We start from the raw sequence: 25,000 nt of genomic DNA, 5'->3' as shown, positions 1-25,000 counted from the left end.
TTTAGTTTATTTTTCATAATTTTTCATTACGTTTTTGCTTTCTAATCAGCATTTATGAGGAGGAATGGTGAGTTTGTTTGGTATTATTTTTATGTTTATTGTTTTTTAGTGATTGATTTACATTCTCTGCATGAACAAATGTTAATTACTCCATGATTCTGTCATCCCATCCCAGCACTCATCTACTATTATTGGCACCCTTGGTAAATATGAGCAAAATGAGGCTGTGAATTTTTTATTGTTTATCCTTTTGGTCTTTCATTCAAAATATTCACAAAAATCTCAACTTTAATTGAAGTAAAACAATTGAAAGTGAGGAAAAATCCCATAATTAAATATTTTTCTCCAAAACACGTTCGTCACCGTTATTGGCACCCCTTCAAATTCTTATAAGTAAAATATATCTGAAGTATATTCACATTCATATTTTATATTTTTTAGTACATCTAGGTGACTAGGCATATTGACTTGTTCAGCCACGACTTCCTGTTTCACTGGGGTATAAATATGAGGTAACACACAGGCCAAATTCCCTTAGTAATCCATCACAATTGGTAAGACCAAAGAACATAATTATGATGTGCAGCAAAAGGTCGTTGAGCTTCTCAAAATGGGAAGTGGCAATAAGAAAAGAGCTAAAACCCCATTTCTGGCATCATGGCAATAATTAAGAAGTTCCAATCAACTGGAGGTGTTAAGAATCGACCTGGAAGAGGACGTGTGTCTATATTGTCTCGTGAGTAGGATAGTTCGAGTGGCCAAAGAATATCCAAGGATCACAGCTGGAGAATTGCAGAAATTAGTTCGGTCTTGGCGTCAGAAAGTCTCCAAAACCACAATCAGATGTCACCAACATCACCACAAGTTGTTTGGGAGGGTTTCAAGAAAAAGCCTCTGCTCTCATCCAACAACAAGCTCAAGTGTCTTCAGTTTGCCAGACACTACTGGAACTTCAAATGGGACGGGGTCCTATGGTCAGATGAAACAAAAATAGAGCTTTTCTGCTGAAACAGAGAGGTAGCCATATGGAATAGGACCTCATGCCCACGGTTAAATATGGTGGTTGATATTTAACTTTGTGGGGCTGTTTTTATACCAGAGGTCCTGGACATCCTGTTCAGATACATGGCATCATGGACTATCGAATAACAGTAGATACTAAATCAAAACCTGCTGCCTCTGCCAGAAAGCTTAAAATTGGCCATGTTGGATCTTCCAGCAGGACAAAGATCCAACACACATCAAAATCAACACAAAAATGGTTCACTGACCACAAAATCAAGGTTATGCCATGGCCATCCCAGTCCTCTGACCTGAACCCCATAGAAAATTTAGGGGGTGAACTGAAGAGGAGAGTCCACCAACTTAGACCTCAGAATTTGAAGGATCTGTTGGGATTCTGTATGGACGAATGGTCTCAGATCACTTGCCATGTGTTCTCCAATCCCTTAGTCATTATAGGAGAAGACTCAGAGCTGGTATCTTGGCAAAGGGAAATTGCACAAAGTATTGAATAAAAGGGTTCACACACATATTCAGTATTTGACTAAAATATTATTTTTTTTTGATAGAACTTGTGTTGTGTTTGCAATTGTTTGATATTCATTAGAGGATAGATTTTTGTGAAAAATTTGAATGAAAGATCAAAATGATAAACAATAAATAAATTTAGCAAAGGTGCCAATATTAGTGATGTGCACTGAATATATCTGTGCTTCCTGTTGGATCTATCCACATCATTCAGAATCTCTGGTCAATTGTTATTCTTCTATTCTGGTCTAGTACAATAACTGGGTGAAACTCGCAAAAACATGCCCGGATCACATTTCACAGTGAAATCAGAAGAAAATAAATGATATTTTGCATAAAGAAAACTGTAATACAGCAATGAAATGTATTCTGTTTCGTCATTGTTTCCCCTCCCCTTTTCTCCCCAATTTGGAACGCCCAATTCCCAATGCGCTCTAAGTCCTCGTGGTGGTGTAATAACTCGCCTTAATCAAGGTGGCGGAGGATGAATCTCAGTTGCCTCCATGTCTGAGACCGTCAATCCACGCATCTTATCATGAGGCTTGTTGAGTGCGTTTCCGCGGAGACCTAGCGCGTGTGGAGGCTTCAGGCTATTCTCTGTGGCATCAACGCACAACTCACCACCCGCCCCACCGAGAGTGAGAACCACATTATAGCAACCACGAGGAGGTTACCCCATGTGACTCTACCCTCCCTAGCAAGCGGGACAATTTGGTTGCTTAGGAGACCTGGCTGGAGTCACTCAGCACGCCCTGGATTCAAACTCGCGACTCCAGGTGTGATAGTCAGCGTCTTTACTCGCTGAGCTAACCAGGCCTCCTTTTTGTTAATTTTTTAAATCTGCATAAATTCTACCACGATGCATAAATGATTCACAATTTAAAAATCTAGCCCTATTAGGGTACTGATTATTTCACATGCCAAAAGAGCAACAAAAAAAAAAAGAAAGAAATGATTAATAATAATACTAAACATAGGCTTGGTTTTCTACATGCAAAATATAAATTCTTCTTTTCCGGTTTTGTGAGATTCACCCAACCATACATGGTTCTGGAAATGGTGCTGTCTGTTCAACGAAGATGGACGGACACACTCCACTATTACCATTCCTTTGTATTACACAGTAGCGCTTGCTCTGTCATTCTGAGAACTGATGGCACCATTCTCCTGGAGCACAGTTGACCTTGTTGTTTGTTCATCCCTGAGCACTTCTCTTCCTCTGTGCTTTAAAAAAGCAAGATTGATGACCCAAAGTGTTTGGTGCTTCTCAAAGTCTGTGGAGCATCACTGTCTGAATGAAGTGCTTCTCATTGTCTGTTGTTGTAGTGGTACGTAGTGGTCTGTGTATGCTTGCATGCCGTGTCTTGAAGTAATCAAGTTCTTTCTGGCCCCGCAGCTGTGCTCTCTCCAGCTCCCAATCCATCGTCTATATCCCTCAGGATATTGTTCGTGCCAAAGAAATCATCTCCCATATCAACACACTCAAGACTCAGGTCAGCTACTACGCTGAGCGCCTGTCCCGCTTTGCAAAGGAGCGTTCTGCTAACGGCATGGAGAGAACCCTTGCCATCCTGGTGGATAAGGTGGGTATCAGTAAGCGTAAAGCTCAACAGACCTGATTTATTAACTATAACTTTGAAACATTGAAAGACAAGCCTACTGTTAGCTCTAGGTTGTTCATCGATTGTATATGCTTCTGTTGAACCCATTACTCCACTTGTTTTCAACGTAATTAAAAACAAATCATCTTTAGTAGTGGAATTCTTGGTGATGATCCTGTCTATGATCCTGATGAGGAAAATCCACCAATAAGAGTCCATCCATCCATCTTCAACCGCTTATCTGAAGTCGGGTCGTGGGGGCAGCTGCTCCAGCAGGGGGCCCCAAACTTCCCTATCCCGAACCACATTAAACAGCTCTGACTGGGGGACCCCGAGGCGTTCCCAGGCCAGTGTGGAGATGTAAACTCTCCACCTAATCCTGGGTCTTCCCCGAGACCTCCTCCCAGCTGGACGTGCCTGAAACACCTCCCTAGGGAGGCACCCCGGGGGCATCCTTATCAGATACCCAAACCACCTCAACTGGCTCCTTTCGACGCAAAGGAGCAGGGGCTCTACTCCGAATTCCTCACGGATGACTGAGCTCCTCACCCTATCTCTAAGGGAGAAGCCCGCCACCCTTCTGAGGAAGCCCATTTCGGCCACTTGTACTCGCGACCTAGTTCTTTCGGTCATGACCCAGCCTTTATGACCATAGGCGAGGGTAGGAACGAAAATTGACCGGTAGATCAAGAGCTTTGCCTTCCGGCTCAGCTCTCTTTTCGTGACAATGGTGCGATAGAGCGAGTGCAATACAGCCCCCGCTGCCCCGATTCTCCGGCCAACCTCCCGCTCCATTGTCCCCTCACTCGTGAACAAGACCCCGAGGTACTTGAACTCCTTCACTTGGGGCAATACCTCCTTCCCTACCCGGAGTACGCACTAGAGTCATAATAAGCCAATAAGAGTCATGACAAACAAATAGCAGCAAAAAAAAGCTCTTGTGCAACCAACCATTTTTATATATTGAATATTTTGTAATCAAATTATGGCAGTGTTTCTATTCTTAGAATTAACAACTTTAAATCAATAGTTAATTTCCCTCATTAATAACATTAAGGACACCGTCTTCTACTTATAAAGGGGTCATTACATACTCTCTTTTTTTTTTTTGCACCAAAACAGTCATCATTTAATAATATATAATAATGTTTCACCCTGTCTCTGGCCCTCTGTCTGAAATGATCGGTTTTAAGCTCTCTGGCCCTTTAAGGCTTCAATGTGAACACCCACTGTTCTGATTGGCTAACATCGTGCAGCCCTTCCAATAAAGCCATATTTGAAGCACTATCCAAAGAAAATGCATTTATAAAATTACATTTGAAGATTAGCATATAACCCACATCCAACACATTTCATCTGAATATATTAAACTGTTCACTCAAGCAGGACCATAAACTATCAAACAGTCATATTAAATATTTTGCGGTCCAATAGTGTTTTAACTGCTCTATCTTTCAATAACAGTTCCTTTGCAACGCTTGAATCATATTGTGACTGGTTCACAAGCAATCCACGCTGAAATGTTTCAATACACAAACGTAATACAATCCATGGTGATGTTGGGTGCTTCAACAGCCCAAAGCAGAGATGCTGGTCTTCACATCTTACATCTTACATGTTTGTTTACACACACAAAGGCATGTGCTTCTCCTAGTCAGTGGCAGCAGCAGAATGAGATGTGTTTTTAAAAGTTGTACTGCTCTTAAAATATGGTGCACATAGCTGGAAATGCACCAAAATGATCAAAGATGTCCATATAGTGCATGTTTACTTATGCACAGATGGGTGCATAAATGGTCCAGGATGCAGTCAATACAGCTCAACAGCAAACAGCAAGATGAAACGGGATGGAGGTCTCCTTTTTAGAGTTATAACTTGACATTGCATTGTCTAAAAGTTGCGCAAGATGTATGACAATGGTCAAAGCCGTTTGTCTAGTGTAGAAAACATTTAAATCTAGATAGGCACATGAAGGTGTCTTGTGTAAGTCCCCTTTGGTGTAGATCAGGGGTTTTCAACCATTTTCAGGCCACGGACCCCTTGGTGGGTAGAGAGATGGAGCCGGGACCCCCGTTACATATTGTATAAAATTGAGTGTTGTGTTTTATGTCTATAAAAACATGGACGGTAGGCTACCACATTAATGTACATACTTCATGATGTTTACATTGCAAAGCCATTGAAATAATCATTAAATGCTGCCCTGCTGACCAGCTAAAACCAGCATAAGTTGGTTGGCTGGCTTTAGCTGGCCTTAGCTGGTCATACTGATCTTAGCTGATCAGGGTGGTCTTAGCTGGTCTCCCAGCCTGACCAGCTAAAAAGTGTTCAAACCCCCTCTGAAACCTGATAACTAAAACCAGCCAACCAGCTTAAGCTGGTTTTAGCTGGTCTTTTCAGCAGGGATGTACAGCAGGTTCCTGCAACATTTTTGACATGAAGTGACATTTTTAAATTCCCCTGTAAGTCCCTGTGCCAAACTGCCTCCAAAAAGAAAGAAAGAAACAGACCGACAGACAGACGTCTACGGCTGATAAGTGCTGTTTAGTCACACTAAGGTTTGGCATGCAGCTGCGAAGGACTTCAACATGTCAATAATTCATACTCCTGTCACTCACGTGCGAGTGAGTGATTATCACAAATGCCACCAAGGTGGATCAAACAATAATTAGCGGACCCCCTGTTGAAAACCCTTGGTGTAGATGAATCTCCCATGACAGGCCCTCTTTCCTCTTCACCTGTGTAACTGAGCACCAGTGGGCGGGGCCAAGGGTGTAATGATGAAAAATAGGCATTGATGTCTTGCTGAAGAGGCAGCCATATGCAGATGTATAGGCTTCAAAATTCTCCATTTGTCCTTGAAATTGGACACTGTGTCTTCAAAAAAACCTGATGAAATGTGTAAATCATGATTAAGAAATTACATGTACATGTACTGTGTGGTTGAAAACCTCAAAGCCTTGCATAACTACACTTTTAACTATCTGCTCCACTTTAAAGCTTAATCTAAGAACTGCCCAAGTATACAGGATAGGGGACCAACATGTAAAGCGACCAACAACAGATTGTTTTGTATATAACGTATAGGGATGCCTATATTTGAACTGTCTTTAAACTGTTCTTTCTCTCTCACTCTCAGACACGACAGCTGGTGATGGTGTGTGACTGTAAGCTGCTAGCATCTGCAGTGCAAGCCCTGAACGCAGCTAGACCTGAGTACATCGCCTCTAAAAACTCCCCATCGGCTGACTCAGAGCAGGTGATGCTGAGGAATGATCAGGACACTCTGCTGGCCAAATGGAGTGGCAGAAACAGTCGCTCATCTCTTCATGTTGATTGGCATGAGGAAGAGTGGGTAAGACAGAGCTAGGGTGACCAGATTCCTGCTTGGGGAAAACGGGACAGCCCCCTCCCAGCAAAAATGACGTATCCTTACCTAGGCGCAGATCAATGTGAAATAGAGGGTGCATCCGCATCTGTAACTGTTGTCACCTTGTACTTTTCGCTGGCAGCCATTTTTTTCAGTGTGCGCTTGTCTTTCAAGAGTTTATCATATAATGCAGAGCAGTCCAGTCCAAAATTAAGACGTATGAAAACCATTGCCTTCATGACTGTTAGACTCAAGTCGTTCATTAACGAGAACACAGCCTCCACAGATGCAGATGTCCCAGACAGGCATAAAACTCTACGAACTTGGCTAAGTCTCTGAAGTTGATGGTTTTGCTCTCCAGCTCACGAAAAGGGTCTGTCAGACTATCAGACACGGCCGTCTTGTTCATGTTCCACTCAGCAATAGGAAGAGTTACAATGCTTTTCACGCAAGCCCACTCATCATTGTCGGGATACTAGGAAAATGTCCTTAAATACGGGACTGTCCCAGGAAAAACGGGACGTCTGGCCACCCTAGACAGAGCTGAGAGCTGCTGCATTGTGGCTAAATGCCATGGAAGTATACATTTTCGCAAACAATAATTGACAAAACTAGATGCACTGAGTTTTGTGCTGGATTATTGACACTGTCTTGGAAAAAACGTTGTGAGTTTAAGATTACGATTAACCTTTTGTTAACATTTTATCAACGTATAAACAATTAACAGATCGACCTTGCCTCATAAATTAAAAAAATTAATAAATAATGGGTCATCACATGACTCGCGTCAGCGCTGCAGAATACATTGAAGTCTATGAAGTGAGTTATATTTATACTTGTAAAGGGTCATCACATGACTCGCGTCAACGCTGCAGAATACATTGAAGTCTATGAAGTGAGTTATAGTTATACGTGTAAAGGGTCATCACATGACTCGCGTCATGTGATGCGATATCACTCACATACTACAATAATCATTGTAGTATGAGATTTAAAACTAGAGGTTAATGAGTTAGTCGAGATGCATTATTAAATTTTAAACCCTTTGTTTACAAGCCCATTTTCAAAGCTAAATTTACACCTGGTATCAACATCCATTTCTGGCAATCCAATTACAAATTCACAGTGCTTAAAGGGATAGATCACCCAAAAATGAAAATGACTCGCCCTCATGATATCCCAGATGTGTGTGACTTACTTTCTTCTGCAGAACACAATTGAAGATTTTTAGAAGAATATTTCTGCTCTGTCAGTCCATACAATGCAAGTGAATGGGTGCTAATATTTTGAAGCTCTACAATCCACATAAAAGGAGCATAAAAGTTATCCATATAACGTTGTGTTTTAATCCATATCTTCAGAAGTGATATGATAGGTGTGGCCACGAATCGGATACATTTTTAAGTCATTTTTGATCATAAATTCTCCTCCCTGCCCATTAGGGGCCGATATGCACAAAGGATGTGACTCATCAAAAACACGAATAGGGAAGAGAATTGATAGTAAAAAAGGACTTAAACATTGATCTGTTTTTCACCCACAACTATCCTATCATGTCTGAAGATATGGATTAAGCCACCAGAGTCGTCTGTTGTACTTTTATGTTGCCGTTATGTGGATTTTGGAGCTTCAAAATGTTGGCACCCATTCACTTTTTATGGACCTACAGATCTGAGAAATTCTCTGAAAATCTTGTTTGCGTTCAGCAGAAGACAGAAAGTCATACACATCTGGGATGGCATGAGGGTGAGTAAATGATGAGAGAATTTTCATTTTTGGGTGAACTAACCATTTTATACAGGTGTAAACGGGGTCCAAAACATTTGCTCACACAAGCTCACACTTTAGAAGTTCAGTAAATACAGTTCATTGACCTAAAGCTGGGTTTACTTTGTACGGTTTTGGACACAATTGTGCCGTCTGAGACAAATTTTATGGATTTTAAAAGATTTCCCAAAATCGGTAGTCTTTGATCACTTATTGAGACATGTTCTCCAGTGTCTGATTAATTATCTTTGCAATTAATCTTAGCGTCTGATGAAGTCAGAAATTGAGCTTCATTTTTCAGACAGATGAGATAAAACACACAGTGCTGTCAGTCGAGACAATTGGAACCAAAGTCTCAGCTACGATGCGGATTGCACAGTCTTACTTAATGTCACACAGTGTGCCATGGCTTTAACCTAAGATCTCACATTGATCATATCGGACAGTCTGACAAAGAGCAATCATGGCACGGGCCATGTAAAAGGGGCAGAGTGTCAAGGACAATCTTATAGGGAAGCAAAGGCCTTATCGAATTTTATCCAGAAATTCATCAGGAGGTTGCAATCTCGTTCACTTCAAGAGAATCTCTAAGAGAATTTGTCTTCAGTCTCCTTGGTGTTTGTGTGTTTTATAGGGAAAGGTGTGGGGGAATGTTGACAAAAGTCTGGAGTGTATAATCCAGCGCGTGGACAAGTTGCTGCAGAGGGACCGACTGCAGAGCAGCAGCAGTGAGGACATGTTTCAGGCTGACCAGCAGGGCGGCGCCAGTAAGAAAGGTAACATGAGAAAACAAGCCTTCTGGATCAACCCTGTCTGCGTGGAGGAGTCTTCCTCAGTCCCTGAACCACAACAACAGTCACCCTCCCCATCATCATCATCACCATCTTCATCCTCACCACCTAATCTGAACCCTGCATGCCACACTAGTGCAGATTCACATGCATGTAGGTGCTTTTCTCTTTCTCGTTTGCACCCTTTCTCATCTATGTATTTTTTAATTGAAATTTTTTTGGACAGTAGCATGAGGTCACTACTCAGCCTTTTTCCGGCCACGGCACACTTTTTATGACTAAAACAATTCTACGGCACAGCACTATCCCACATAGGCTAACCATCGTCAATATTTTTCCTTTTCAAGAACTTGTCCATCTTTTCAGTCCATCTTAGTAGCGTGTTTACTTGTAATGTTTGAAATTTGGCTTTGCAAAAATTTCAAAACAATTAGACCTTCTCGTCGTCCGTCATATTGACAGACAGGGTCGTAAAAATTCCTTCATAATCTATTATTACCTGTCATATTAATTTCATATTTTAATGATAATAAGACATTTAATAGCTTTTATTTTCTTTCACATTTTCATTTTTAATCGTGAACTTACAAGACGAGTATATAGCAGAATATGCATTTATTTATTCATGAAGAGAACAGATGAACAACAGAGACAGGAAGCAGATGAAGAAAAAAAGCTTGCAATTGCTTTGATAGCAGAAAGTAATAAAATGACTTGTTTATGTTTAGAAGCGAGTTCAATAACTGGGGTCTCTGATATTCATAAACAATAACGTAATATTTAATTAAAAGAAATTATGAGACATTCAATGTCTCTTCACAAATCTGGAGAGTTTTAAAATATTTATTGTTGATTAGTACTCTCAAAGACATCATTGGTGAAGCAGAAACGTGTGTGTGAAAAACACTTTGGTGTGACGTCACGTCATAGACTTCAATGTATTCTGCAGCACTGACGTGAGTCATGTGATGACCCTTTACTCGTATAAATATCACTCACTTCATAGACTTCAGTGTATTCTGCAGCGCTGACGTGAGTCATGTGATGACCCTTTACACGTATAAATATCACTCACTTCATAGACTTCAGTGTATTCTGCAGCGCTGACGCGAGTCATGTGATGACCCTTTACACGTATAAATATCACTCACTTCATAGACTTCAATGTATTCTGCAGCACTGACGTGAGTCATGTGATGACCCTTTACACGTATAAATATCACTCACTTCATAGACTTCAGTGTATTCTGCAGCGCTGACTCCAGTCATGTGATGACCCTTTACTCGTATAAATATCACTCACTTCATAGACTTCAATGTATTCTGCAGCACTGACGTGAGTCATGTGATGACCCTTTACTCGTATAAATATCACTCACTTCATAGACTTCAGTGTATTCTGCAGCGCTGACTCCAGTCATGTGATGACCCTTTACACGTATAAATATCACTCACTTCATAGACTTCAATGTATTCTGCAGCACTGACGTGAGTCATGTGATGACCCTTTACTCGTATAAATATCACTCACTTCATAGACTTCAATGTATTCTGCAGCACTGACGTGAGTCATGTGATGACCCTTTACACGTATAAATATCACTCACTTCACAGACTTCAATGTATTCTGCAGCACTGACGTGAGTCATGTGATGACCCTTTACTCGTATAAATATCACTCACTTCATAGACTTCAATGTATTCTGCAGCACTGACGTGAGTCATGTGATGACCCTTTACTCGTATAAATATCACTCACTTCATAGACTTCATTGTATTCTGCAGCGCTGACGCGAGTCATGTGATGACCCTTTACACGTATAAATATCACTCACTTCATAGACTTCAATGTATTCTGCAGCACTGACGCGAGTCATGTGATGACCCTTTACTCGTATAAATATCACTCACTTCATAGACTTCAATGTATTCTGCAGCACTGACGTGAGTCATGTGATGACCCTTTACTCGTATAAATATCACTCACTTCATAGACTTCATTGTATTCTGCAGCGCTGACGCGAGTCATGTGATGACCCTTTACACGTATAAATATCACTCACTTCATAGACTTCAGTGTATTCTGCAGCGCTGACTCCAGTCATGTGATGACCCTTTACTCGTATAAATATCACTTGCTTCATAGACTTCAATGTATTCTGCAGCACTGACGTGAGTCATGTGATGACCCTTTACTCGTATAAATATCACTCACTTCATAGACTTCAGTGTATTCTGCAGCACTGACGCGAGTCATGTGATGACCCTTTACTCGTATAAATATCACTCACGTCATAGACTTCAATGTATTCTGCAGCACTGACGTGAGTCATGTGATGACCCTTTACTCGTATAAATATCACTCACGTCATAGACTTCAATGTATTCTGCAGCACTGACGTGAGTCATGTGATGACCCTTTACTCGTATAAATATCACTCACTTCATAGACTTCAATGTGTCCTGCAGTGCTGACGCGAGTCATGTGATGACCCTTTACTCGTATAAATATCACTTGCTTCATAGACTTCAATGTATTCTGCAGCGCTGACGCGAGTCATGTGATGACCCTTTACTCGTATAAATATCACTTGCTTCATAGACTTCAATGTATTCTGCAGCGCTGACGCGAGTCATGTGATGACCCTTTACTCGTATAAATATCACTTGCTTCATAGACTTCAATGTATTCTGCAGCTCTGACGCGAGTCATGTGATGACCCTTTACTCGTATAAATATCACTCACTTCATAGACTTCAGTGTATTCTGCAGCGCTGACGCGAGTCATGTGATGAACCTTTACTCGTATAAATATCACTCACTTTTGCACATTAATTATTGCTCTTCACAATCACAAAAGTGACCGATCATAGTTTCAAAACGGTAAAAGGTGAGAAGTTTGGATCCCTGAAATTATAATTTTTTTTTTTTTCATGAATTTATTTATTTTGTGGAATTGTATAATTTTCCACGGCAAACCTGACAATCTTTCACGGCACACTAGTGTGCAGCACAGTGGTTGACAAAGGGTTTTTGATTTTGTTAACAGTAACAAAGACAACATGAAATAAGCGCACAATGACAATTATTGTAATTATTTTCATTTAAACATACTGCTTACGAAAATATGACGAGAAAAGTGTTTTAGAGGAAGAATTATCTTCAATATTCCAAAAATTCTAATAATCCAGTATAGGATACTGGGGATTGCCCCGTTTGAGGCTATGTGAGCAGAAAGAGCCGAGTTCTTCAAGTAGCTGATAAAAGACAAAGCTAAGGAAAGTGGCTAATACTTCAGGATACCCATGTTATGCTTTTCAGGAGCTCAGGTTGTCATAAGGACAGTTTTTACTATTATTTTTATTCTATGTTTTTGTTTATCTTTTATAGATGTTTAAATTAATAAATGCATTTGTGTTACATTTTGTTAAACGTAAAACGTTTTAATATTAGTTTTTTGTTTAACAAGTTATTATCAACTAAAATACTGTATGTAATTTTTATTGACAAAAATTGTACGCCGTCTTAGTTAGCGTGAAATTGACTCAAATTAATTCACATAAAAAAATATTGACTAAAGGATATTTTGTAAGAAAACTAAAACTACGACTAAACAATACATTTCAAGACCGTTACTGTTGGACTTTAAATCGGCTGCTGTAAGTTTATGTCCTCATTATTATGCATAATCTAAAAGTCTCCCTTTTTTGCCAGGTGTTTTGTGAGGATAGTTTTGAGCAACAAAAGATTTAAGATGTTGAGTCTTTTTATTTGTTCCTTTTTGCTCGGATGCAGCATCATTCAAAATCAATAGTTTTCAGTTACAGATGCGATTTGTAGAAATTCACTATTCACAATCAGCCATGATTCAATTAATCCATGTGATAATAACAAGACGTTACTGAGATTAAGCGAGTAGTATTCAGATGGTCATGTGATTCTAAAATGGCAGCCCCCATGAGGGCGGCCCTGCCCCATGTAGAATAAAACAGCTTTTGTAAGGTTACATCTCATGTGAGTGCTCATGACTTTATACATGTTTCAAAATTACTATTCATTTCTTTAGGAGTAAAACTTTTTATTGGAGGAAAAAAATGACTGTAGTGCACCTTTATGCTGTATCCAATTATACAACTTCGTTACCCTGACAACGTAATGCAGTAAACCCAAAAACGACCGTATTTAAACAACCATTTCTGCCTTTTTAAACCTCAAAAAATCGACCCCATTGACTTCCATTGTAAGTGCCACACTGTAACGAAACATTTTTTTTTTGTGATAATCAACATTATCTCACAATTGCTATCGATTCTGCTTAATGTATATTGAACTCTGACCATTGCACCGTGAGTGTTGTGTTTTTAAAATGCTGTGTCAAGTTAAAAATATTTCTGTTGCACGCTGTCTATCTGTTAACACGAGAACGCATCTTGTGTGAACACACAACTGATCCAGGTCTGGTTGACCCTAATTATTCAGGGCTTCCTTAAGAGCGACTGGTTGACTAATTGGTCCGGCAACGGAACTTCTAGTATTTTTAGTATTAAGTCTTTGCAGTTTCAGATGTGATGTGTTTCTGCCTGTGGCTTTACATTTCCTTCTGCCTGGACATTTTGTGTCTATATCTGTAATGGCTCACACACATTACATGCACATCCTCTGTCTTCTGTCTTTCTCTTGTTATCACCCCTTTCTATTTAACTTTCACACACACCCTGTCACCTGTTCACCCTTAGCAAGGCTGCATGCTGCTATGGCAACAAGGTCTTACAGTGAGGAAAATAAGTATTTGAACACCCTGCTATTTTGCAAGTTCTCCCACTTAGAAATCATGGAGGGGTCTGAAATTGTCATCGTAGGTGCATGTCCACTGTGAGAGACATAATCTAAAAAAAAAAATCCAGAAATCACAATGTATGATTTTTTAACTATTTATTTGTATGATACAGCTGCAAATAAGTATTTGAACACCTGAGAAAATCAATGTTAATATTTGGTACAGTAGCCTTTGTTTGCAATTAAACGTTTCCTGTAGTTTTTCACCAGGTTTGCACACACTGTAGGAGGGATTTTGGCCCACTCCTCCACACAGATCTTCTCTAGATCAGTCAGGTTTCTGGGCTGTTGCTGAGAAACACGGAGTTTGAGCTCCCTCCAAAGATTCTCTATTGGGTTTAGGTCTGGAGACTGGCTAGGCCACGCCAGAACCTTGATATGCTTCTTACAGAGCCACTCCTTGGTTATCCTGGCTGTGTGCTTCGGGTCATTGTCATGTTGGAAGACCCAGCCTTGACCCATCTTCAATGCTCTAACTGAGGGAAGGAGGTTGTTCCCCAAAATCTCGCAATACATGGCCCCAGTCATCCTCTCCTTAATACAGTGCAGTCGCCCTGTCCCATGTGCAGAAAAACACCCCCAAAGCATGATGCTACCACCCCCATGCTTCACAGTAGGGATGGTGTTCTTGGGATGGTACTCATCATTCTTCTTCCTCCAAACACGGTTAGTGGAATTATGACCAAAAAGTTCTATTTTGGTCTCATCTGACCACATGACTTTCTCCCATGACTCCTCTGGATCATCCAAATGGTCATTGGCAAACTTAAGACGGGCCTTGACATGTGCTGGTTTACGCAGGGGAACCTTCCGTGCCATGCATGATTTCAAACCATGACGTCTTAGTGTATTACCAACAGTAACCCTGGAAACGGTGGTCCCAGCTCTTTTCAGGTCATTGACCAGCTCCTCCCGTGTAGTTCTGGGCTGATTTCTCACCTTTCTTAGGATCATTGAGACCCCACGAGGTGAGATCTTGCATGGAGCCCCAGTCCGAGGGAGATTGACAGTCATGTTTAGCTTCTTCCATTTTCTAATGATTGCTCCAACAGTGGACCTTTTTTCACCAAGCTGCTTGGCAATTTCCCCATAGCCCTTTCCAGCCTTGTGGAGGTGTACAATTTTGTCTCTAGTGTCTTTGGACAGCTCTTTGGTCTTGGCCATGTTAGTAGTTGGATTCTTACTGATTGTATGGGGTGGACAGGTGTCTTTATGCAGCTATCGACCTCAAACAGGTGCATCTAATTTAGGATAATAAATGGAGTGGAGGTGGACATTTTAAAGGCAGACTAACAGGTCTTTGAGGGTCAGAATTCTAGCTGATAGACAGGTGTTCAAATACTTATTTGCAGCTGTATCATACAAATAAATAGTTAAAAAATCATACATTGTGATTTCTGGATTTTTTTTTAGATTATGTCTCTCACAGTGGACATGCACCTACGATGACAATTTCAGACCCCTCCATGATTTCCAAGTGGGAGAACTTGCAAAATAGCAGGGTGTTCAAATACTTATTTTCCTCACTGTATATTAGTTTCTACATGACTTGTTGTGGCCTGAATCTCTTCTGCCTCTAATCCACTCTGTACGTTGTCTGATATTAAAGAGTCTAGTAATATGTTTGTTTGTTTATCTGTTTGTATTTATATGTGCCAAAGCAAATCCACATGAATGTATGGAAGAACTGAGATCCAAGTGAATTCAGTGTCATGCCAATGTGTGTGTGTAATATATCTGTTGATGTGCCATGTCTATGTTTCTGGAACGTTCTGTTGTTTGACCCAGCATATTTGCCTACTGTGAACATGTGACTGAGTGCAAATATTTGATTGGCTGGCTGGTTAACATGCTCACAGGCTGCCTTTCTGTGCCAGTTAGTCACTTGGCAGTGTCAGAATGCAGTAATTTACAGTCTTTACCATTATATAATATGAAATGATTTGCTTGCCAGGCAGATGTAAATCATTTTCCTCTTTGACTTTATTAGACTGTTTCTGGGTAGACCATTGCAAAATACCACTTTGCACTTGAGGAGATAAAGATGGCTTGTTTTTACATTGCTGTTTTGCTTGTTTTAAGTTGCATATAATGCATTGAGTCAGAATGGCCCAACGTTTGTGTGAGCTGTCTGTGCTGTGCTGGTTGCGCTCGCTAAGTTAACCATTGCATGTTGCACCTCCGCCCCTCTAGATGGCAACAGCAGCAGTGGAGAGGAAAGTTACCCAGGTAAGAGCCTCTGCCCTTAAGCTTAAGCGCTTTTGCAAAATAGATGTTCAGCACTGTTCACTTTTATCTCGCATCTGTTGTCTTTCATCCTTTTGTTAATGGTTTTACTTGATGTAAACCTTCTGTCATTGCCACTGTTTAATAACATGCCACTGTGTGTCCATGTTAACTTTTAAAGTGATGCATGGATATGTGATAGTGGTGTTCGATACTTAAAAACATAGCTGATTGTGTGTGTGTGTGTCAGGTGAGTGGAGTGAGGCCCTTTATCCCCTGTTAACGACTCTGACGGAGTGTGTGGCCATGATGAGTGACAAAGCCAAGAAGTCGATGGTTTTCTTGCTCATGCAAGACAGCGCACCCACCATCGCTATGGACCTCAGCCTGCAGTACCGCCGAGATGTGGTCTTCTGTCAGACAGTTAGTTCTCACACACACACCCAAACACAGTAAGGTAGCGTTCCATTAGGCGACTCGAAAGACAACTCAATTTCGCATGTCACACGCTTTCTCATTTTAATGTTCATTTAAAGGTAAAGTGTGCAACTTTTTTTTATGTTAAAAACGTTCTACTTTCCCACTTTATTGTTCATTGACAACTATAAATAAGCCATTCGTGGGTTTATCCCCCAAAATTATAAACACTATGCCTCTCAGGCACTGTCAAAACATTGATGTTTATATTTTGAGCGGCCTGCTCAGCTCCACCCATCCCTTTCTATCTAAACACCAGTAACAAAAACAGTGTCACCTGACACATGCATTATACTTGAAAACCTTGAACAAAACTATGCAAGATAAAATACACTCCGAACCAGGATACATTAAATACAGGTTATGTTTTTTATTATGGTGATTGCCACTTAATGTCCAATTTATAATCTGGGTGCCAAAGCAAAACCAGTTGAGAACCACTGTTTTAATGAATATACCAGCCTATCTTTCCAAAACAATGGCAGCTGATAGCGACTCACTTTATAGTGTATACAAGGACCCAATAGTATCATAAAAGTAGTCTATGTGACTTAAGCCTTATTCCAAGTCTTCTGAAAGCATAGAGTTCATGAGTGTAGAGAAAAGGCTGTTCACAGTGACACGCATGTTGGCATGAGACATGAGAACTAATGTTGTTATTTTAGCTCTAAACTGTGTTCAGAAATAAAATTAAAGCCTTTTAAAACATTTGTTTGTGAGTCACACTCGTGTTCGTGGGTCAAAAATACCCCGAACATTGATGTGTAATATTTTACTTTGTGTGTGTGTGTGTGTGTGTGTGTGTGTGTGTGTGTGTGTGTGTGTGTGTGTGTGTGTGTGTGTGTGTGTGTGTGTGTGTGTGTGTGTGTGTGTGTGTGTGTGTGAGCGTGTATTTATCACTTTGTGGGGACCAAATGTCCCCATAAGGATAGTAAAACCCGAAATTTTTGACCTTGTGGGGACATTTTGTCGGTCCCCATGAGGAAAACAGCTTATAAATCATACTAAATTATGTTTTTTGAAAATGTAAAAATGCAGAAAGTTTTCTGTGAGGGTTAGGTTTAGGGGTAGGGTTAGGTTTAGGGGATAGAATATAAAGTTTGTACAGTATAAAAACCATTATGTCTATGGAAAGTCCCCATAAAACATGGAAACACTACGTGTGTGTGTGTGTGTGTGTGTGTGTCTGTGTGTGTGTGTGTAAAAATATTAAAGTAGATTTGTGTAGTATTTAGACCTTATTTAGCTCTAAATTACACGTTTCACATAAAATAAGCAAATTTTTATAACACATTTTAGTAAATTGAAAGTGTCAAAATATCCCAGTTTATCATGCATTGGGGGTGACATCTGCTGGAATAAAAAAACAATTACATGAAATGACAAGTATGTCCAGTAGATGGCTCCAGTGCTCTATGCATTGGCTGATTTTGTTAACCCAATGTTGTAACAAATGTAATTTCTTGATATTATCACAAGTTATGCATTGGATATATATACACTCACCTAGAACTTTATTAGGAACAGTATGGTCCTAAAAATAGTTCCCAATATGGTCTTCTGCTGTCGTAGCCCATTCGCCTCAAGGTTCGATGTGTTTGCATTCTTAGATGCTATTTTGCACACTACAAATGTACAGAATGGTTATCTGAGTTACTGTAGCCTTTCTGTCAGCTCAAACCTGTCAGGCCATTCTCCGTTGACCTTTTTCATCAACAATGTGTTTCTGTCCACAGAACTGCCGCTGACTGTATGTTTTTTGTTTTTGGCACCATTCTGAGTAAACTCTAGAGACTATAGTGTCTGTTGTGCATGAAAATCCAAGGAGATCAGCAGTTATACCAGTCAAACCAGCCTGTCTGGCACCAACAATCATGCCACCAATTTTCCCTATTGTGATGGTTGATGTGAACATTAACTGAAGCTCCTGACCCATATTTGCATGATTTTATGCAGTGCATTGCTGCCACAAGATTGGCTGATTAGATAATCAAATGAATATGTAGGTGTACAGGTGTTCCTAATAAAGTTCTAGGTGAGTGTAGACATTATAAAAAAAAAAAAGTATAATTGTGTGCCGTGTATAATTTCAAATTGTAGCATTTTTTAGAAACCACTTGTGTTGAAATGTTAGGTTTTGCAATGATGCTCCAATATGCTGTTAAACCTGACCATGCTGTCACAGTCAAATCTCTTGCCACGCCATTTGTTGCCTTTCATTTATTTCCTTTATATCAAAATTCTAGCATAAACTTTGCCTCACAAGGGTCAGATTCAGACTTCGACCTGTGTGGTGTGTTTGGTACATATAGACAGGTTTGTCTACACTTGTGAGGGCCAAATGTAAAATAATAATGGGTCAAATTATGTTGATCTAGTAATGTGCATATGTTTGTGTGATGATTAGGGGTAGAGTTTGGAATAATATCATTAGCCTGATATGAAATCAATGGAAGTCAATGAGAGATCACAAATAAATTACAAAAAACCTGTATGTGTCTCATCCCTTCATTTATGTGTGGTTGTGTTCTGCATTGTCTGATTTATTGATTTTTATTTGATGAATAAATAAATAAATCTCCGTAATTTTATTTTATATTTACTACTCATTTCCTATGGCGGGTCAAAATGACCCGAAACACCACCATTGTCGAGTGATTTCAGGTATCTCATCAAAAGAGAAAGAGTGGTATCGGTGCATGCCTATCTAACTACGCACGTTCTTCCATGAACATGCGAGCCACCATGAACGAACTTCTCTCATGGAGCCATTGAACACACAATAGACATCAAGGTTTTCACTGAAAAATGACATGTATTTCTGGTTGTATATCATCAAAATCTATCGAATGTCTTCAGAAGACTTGGAGTATGATGCAGAGTCACATTGACTATTTAATGATACTTTTGGGGTCTTTTTAGGCTTAAAGTGAGTTCCTATTATCTGTCATTGTATTCTAAAGATGGATATTCATTTAAACATCTACTTTTTTTCTGCTTAAGAAACAAAGTGTAAGGGGGTTAAGGGAAAGGAGGAGCTGAGAACCGTCTTAACAATATAAATAATATTTAATTAAATAAAAAGACAAACTCATACAGGGCAGCTGCCCATAATTCTCTCTCTCTCTCGAAATGTCAGTCACTGGTCGCCTTTATCCCTCGCGTGCCCCATCAGGCTGATTGGGGACCGGGTGTGCGTCATTCCAGCCCTGCCCCGCCCCCCTTTGCTCTACACTCCTCCCAGCGTTGCCTCAGTCCTGGGAGCCCCCGGCATGAAGTAAATCCCCCACCCTTTCCCTGGGGAGGGGCTTGCCTTGCGCCCTGTCTGCTGACTGTTCATTCCCGCCTTCCTGAGGACACAGGTGGGGAAAATCAACAACAACAAAAAACAAAATAGGTGAGAGAAAAGGCCATCATGGAGAGACAGAGAGAGGAGAGAGAGAAGCAGCTCACTCATCTCTCTGATGCGCCATCAGGCGCACGACAGCCGGTCCTTCCCGGGTGGACCGGAGTCAAACCTCCGACCTCCAGCAGTCAGAACGCCCTCCGTGTTCCCGGCGACCCGTGGGGATACTCCTCCGCCCCTGGCAGCGGCCAATTCACTCCAGGCGGTCGGGGAGTCGCTTCCCTCCTCCCCTCGTGGACGGTGGTCTTCTCTCGACCCCTCCATGTTTCTGGGGGATGTCAGGGCACTCCTCCATCCCTGGCAGCATCTCCATCGCTCCAGGTGGTCGTGGAATCCAGTCCCCACTCACCCCGCGGATGCCGTCTGTTCCCCTTGGTTGGGCTACTCCATCACCCGGCGGATGGCAGCAACGCTTCCCTGGGTGGACGGCAGTGTCGAGAACTCTGCGACGGGCATCCCTCCTCCTTCCCTGGTTTCTTTACCAATGAAAGGGGATTAAGGGAAAGGAGGAGGTGAGAACCGGCTTAACAATATAAATCATATTTAATTAAATAAAGACAAACACATACAGGGCAGCTGCACGTAATTCTCTCTCTCTCTCGAACTGTTATTACCAGCAGCCTTTATCCCATAATAATAATTTATTCCATCGTCATTCTAGCCGGCCATGCCCCCCTCTGCTCTACACAAAGGTAGTATGGGATTGAAACTACATGATAGTGAGATACATAATAGAACTACTCCTTCAAGACAGCCTGCAGAAATCCCTCATTAATAATACTAACGTGACCATTAGGCCCTTTCTTTCCACTTTCTCACATTTCTTTCTCCCTCTCTTAAGCTCACAGCACTTATTTGTGGCTTCATCATTAAACTGAGAAACTGTCTTCGTGATGATGGCTTCCTGAGACAGCTCTACACCATCGGTCTGCTTGCTCAGTTTGAGTGTCTATTAAGTACTTACGGTAAAAAGACCCTCACTTACACATGCATACAACAGCATGTATGCGCATGCTTCCACAACCACTTCACCAAATTGAAGCTCCGATGTTATTCTTTAGGACACAATGCAGATTCGTTATCTCTGTACGAGTTGAAGTGTCAATTATGATTCACACGTCCCATTGGGTTTTCATCTGTTCTGTGTGTTCATCGCAGGAGAGGAGTTAGCCATGTTAGAGGACATGAGTGTAGGAATAATGGATCTCCGGAACGTGACGTTTAAGATGACGCAGGCCATCTCTACCTCTTCCCCTGACATGCTGCCGGTGATCACGGGAAATCGCGATGGGTTTAACGTTCGCATTCCACTCCCGGGAAGCATGTTTGACGCATTGCCAAGGGAGATTCAGAGTGGCATGCTGCTGCGGGTACAGCCGGTGCTGTTCAACGTGGGCATCAACGAGCAGCAAACACTCGCTGAGAAGTGAGTCCTGATTATATAAATCAGCCGTTAGAGTGATTACATAACATAAAAAAAACATTATATCACAATGTTTATAGTCATACGGCATTTGAGGTCTCTATTTGAAATTGAAATGTTTGTGTTGAAGGTTTGGAGACACATCTCTTCAGGAACTCATCAACGTGGAGAGTCTGGCGCGACTAAGTTCTTACTACCAGCAATTCAAGGAAGTTTTACCAGAGGACTGTAAGTCACTCGAAGTTTCTCTCGATGTATTAGCAAAAATGAAATGATTACTGCTTTAAAATGACAACCCTCTTTCTTCCTCTCAGGTCTTCCAAGCTCTCGAAGTCAGACGTGTCTCCCAGAGCTGTTGCGGTTCCTTGGTCAGAATGTTCATGCTAGGAAAAATAAAAATGTAGACATCTTGTGGCAGGCTGCAGAGGTAACACGATAGCTAATGCAACAGTCAGTTGCCCCAAAAGTATCTGGATAGTTAAGCCAACCTCTAAATATGAAATGTCAAAGTGGCATCTGCAAACAAGACTAGCACTTTTGCAATTGCTTTAATCAAACTTGTCATTATTTATTTAGTTTGTTTGTTTGAAGTTGTTCCCCTCAAGTTCACACAGAAGTGAGTTCTTGTGTTACAGCACAATGCCAGCTTTTTATTAGTTGTTCTTGATCCATTTCAAAGGGCACTTGCATCTAGATTTCACCATGTTGAATTTTTAAAAAGTCTTCACAGGGTCTCCTGAAGCTATACAATCACTTTGTGCGATGAACTGAATAAAATGTATGTTATATTCTCACTGTGACGAGGAGAACGACGTGGCCGGTCCGTGATGGAGCACGGCCGGCTCTGAATCAGCTGATCAGTGGGAGAGCGAGATAAGGGGCAGCCGGAGACGCCGGTTCAAGGGAGAGAGAGAGACGCACCCAGCCGTGTTGTGTGTGTCTGTTTGTCTTGTGTTTTATGTTGTTTTAAGTTGAGTTTTACATTAAACCTTAAGTTTAATGTTTAGCCGGTTCCCGCCGCCTCCTCGCCCGCCCTTTAACTGTTACAGTGGTGCGAAACCCGGGAGGGTGGAGAGATGCGCTGACGCAGAATCCTCGCCGTGGCCGTCTGCCTGGGGACGGAGGGGTCACTGCCGAGTGCCGGAGGAACCGCGGCCGTCTGTCGAGAAGGGGCGGAACAGTTCTGTCCGCCAGGGGCCGGAGGACTCGCTGCCGTGCACCGGGGGAGGAGCGAGCTGGTAGAGGAGCAGTTGAGGACTGGGCGACAGCGCGTCCGGAAACCGGCGAGCAAGTTCTTCTCTCTCTTTCCACTCTCTCTGTCTTTGCTCGCCCTTTCGCTCTCCCCCAGGTCCACAGGAGGTGGGGTGGACCAACGGCGTCTCCGGCTGCTCCTTATCTCGCTCTCCTGCTGATCAGCTGATTCAGTGCCGGCCGTGCTCAATCATGGCCCGGCCACACCCTCCTCCTCCTCCTCCTCATCACTCTCACATTAGGGTGAATTTTTTCTTTAAAGGTGCACTCAGTCATATTTTCCCCGTTTAAAAAGTTTTACTCCTAAAGAAATTAATAGTAATTTTGAAACATATGTACAAAATCATGAGCACTCACATGAGATGTAACCTTACAAAAGCTGTTTTATTCTACATGGGGCAGGGCCGCCCTCATGGGGGCTGCCATTTTAGGATCACATGACCATCTGAAAACTACTCGCTTAATCTCAGTAACGTCTTGTTATTGGATTAATTGAATCATGGCTGATTGTGAATAGTGAATTTCTACAATCGCATCTGCAACTGAAAACTATTGATTTTGAATGATGCTGCATCCACACCACTAGGTGTCGCTGTAAGTCCAAGATGACACGAACAAAAGGTTACTGAGTGCACCTTTAAGTGTATTTGGCTATTGTAATTCTCATCAACACCTCTGTGCTCAGATTTGTCGGCGACTAAACGGAGTGCGTTTCACCAGCTGTAAAAGTGCGAAGGACCGCACTGCCATGTCAGTGACTCTGGAGCAGTGTCTGATCCTGCAGCACGAGCACAGTATGGCCCCACAGGTGTTCACACAGGCCCTCGACTGCATGCGCAGGTAAGACACCTGAACAACTGCCTAAATCACAAGAACTGCACGGCTTGGGGGAGTCTGTCCAGTGTCTCTCTCTCTCTTTCTCTCTTTTCTTTTTCTCTTATCTTTCTTTCCTTTCTCTTTTTCTTTCTATTCTTATCTTTCATTCTTCTTACTTTCTTTTGTCTTTCTTTATTTCTCTTTCTCTAATTTTTTCTCTATTTCTTTCATTATTTTGCTCTGTCTCTTTTTTCTGCTTTTTTCTTTCTTTTCTTTCTCTATTTCTTTCTTTTCTTTATTTCTCTCTCTCTTTCATTGTCTATTTCTTTCTCTCTTTTTTTCTCTATATCTCTTTCTCCCATTCTTTTTCCTTTTGTTCTTTTTCTTTCTTTTTTATTCATTCTTTATCTCTTTGTCTTTTTTCTCTTTTCTTTCTCTTTTCTTTCTTTTTCATTTTTCTTTTGTCTTTCTATTTCTTTAGATCTCTTTCTCTCATCCTTTCTTTTTTTGTTCTTTCTCCCTTTCCTCTTTCTTTTTTCTCCATTTCTTTTTTCTTTTGCTCTTTGTCTCTTTATTCTCTTCTATTGCTTTCGCTTTTTCTTTCTCATTTCTTTAATTAATCTCTTTCTTTCATTCTTTTTTCTTTTGTTCTCTCTTTTTTCTTTGTCTATTTCTTTTTCAGTTTCTTTCTCTCTTTTCTTTCTCTCTTTCTCTTTTCTCCATTTCTTTTTCTTTCTTTCATTCATTCTTTTTCTTTTTCATTATTTCTCTCTTCTACTTTCTTTTTCTTTCTCTCTTTTACTTTCTTTTTCTTTCTCTATTTCTTTCTTTCATGCACATTATCCCTCTCTCATTGCTTGTAGATTTGTGGTGTTGGCAGTTACATTTGCTTGTCTTTATTTCTCTGCGGCTTGGCCTAATATGTTTGTTATTTTTATATACATTTTTTTTGTTTAGGGACACAGAATGTTTGTTCTTTCTAACTCCATCCTTCAGTCTTTCCCCGTCTCTGTCCACGCTTTGAGCGCAGCAAACACAAATAAATCACTCCTGTAGAGTGTGATGAGAATTCAAACTAATAAAACTTTGTTTGTTTGTTTGTTTGTTTGTTTGTTTGTTTGGTGGTCTGCTTGCCAGATGTTCTGTGCCTATGAAATTATATGTTTTTTTCCTCAAACTCCCTCCTAATCTCTCGGCTACTGATTTGAAGACAGACCTGATGTTTCTTTGTAGAGAAATAGATTTTGGTCTTGGGATCGATGCTTTTTTCACGAAAACAAATTCAGATATAAATAGTACAATATTTCGGACAAAATGTTCGGGGGGAAAAGAGACTCTCCGCCACGTTAAGCACCTGCACATCGCCGACTTTAAACTTTGCTACACACTTTTGCTGCACATACCTGCCAGTCGCCATACCCGTGCGTAATGGAAATTCACAATTTGAAACAGCTCCTAACTTTTTTTTTTGCAGTTTCCCCAAAACTCTCCCATTTCTTTATCCA

The 25,000-nt window shown here is 41.0% G+C and overlaps 1 protein-coding gene across 5 annotated transcripts in view; it reads left to right on the top strand.

Moving 5' to 3' along the window:
- The window catches only part of LOC127654132 (inositol polyphosphate-4-phosphatase type I A-like), an 83,558-nt gene that overhangs the window by 44,741 nt on the left and 13,817 nt on the right, over positions 1–25,000 (top strand). For 2 of the 5 annotated variants that reach the window (XM_052141147.1, XM_052141144.1), the window contains exons 13-23: positions 50–67; positions 2,927–3,113; positions 6,271–6,486; positions 8,903–9,044; positions 16,090–16,125; positions 16,373–16,545; positions 20,847–20,970; positions 21,164–21,431; positions 21,559–21,656; positions 21,743–21,855; positions 23,365–23,519. In XM_052141147.1, coding sequence (XP_051997107.1) covers positions 50–67; positions 2,927–3,113; positions 6,271–6,486; positions 8,903–9,044; positions 16,090–16,125; positions 16,373–16,545; positions 20,847–20,970; positions 21,164–21,431; positions 21,559–21,656; positions 21,743–21,855; positions 23,365–23,519 — 1,530 coding nt within the window. Of the gene's footprint in view, positions 1–49; positions 68–2,926; positions 3,114–6,270; positions 6,487–8,902; positions 9,213–16,089; positions 16,126–16,372; positions 16,546–20,846; positions 20,971–21,163; positions 21,432–21,558; positions 21,657–21,742; positions 21,856–23,364; positions 23,520–25,000 lie in introns of all 5 variants that reach the window. The other 3 variants (XM_052141148.1, XM_052141145.1, XM_052141143.1) reach the window with 2 other exon arrangements.

Source organism: Xyrauchen texanus, chromosome 13 (genome assembly GCF_025860055.1).
Source record: "Xyrauchen texanus isolate HMW12.3.18 chromosome 13, RBS_HiC_50CHRs, whole genome shotgun sequence".
In the NCBI taxonomy this organism is placed as follows: Eukaryota; Metazoa; Chordata; class Actinopteri; order Cypriniformes; family Catostomidae; genus Xyrauchen; species Xyrauchen texanus.
Note: the sequence above shows the minus strand (reverse complement) of the source record. Positions and strands in the feature narration are given on the sequence as shown.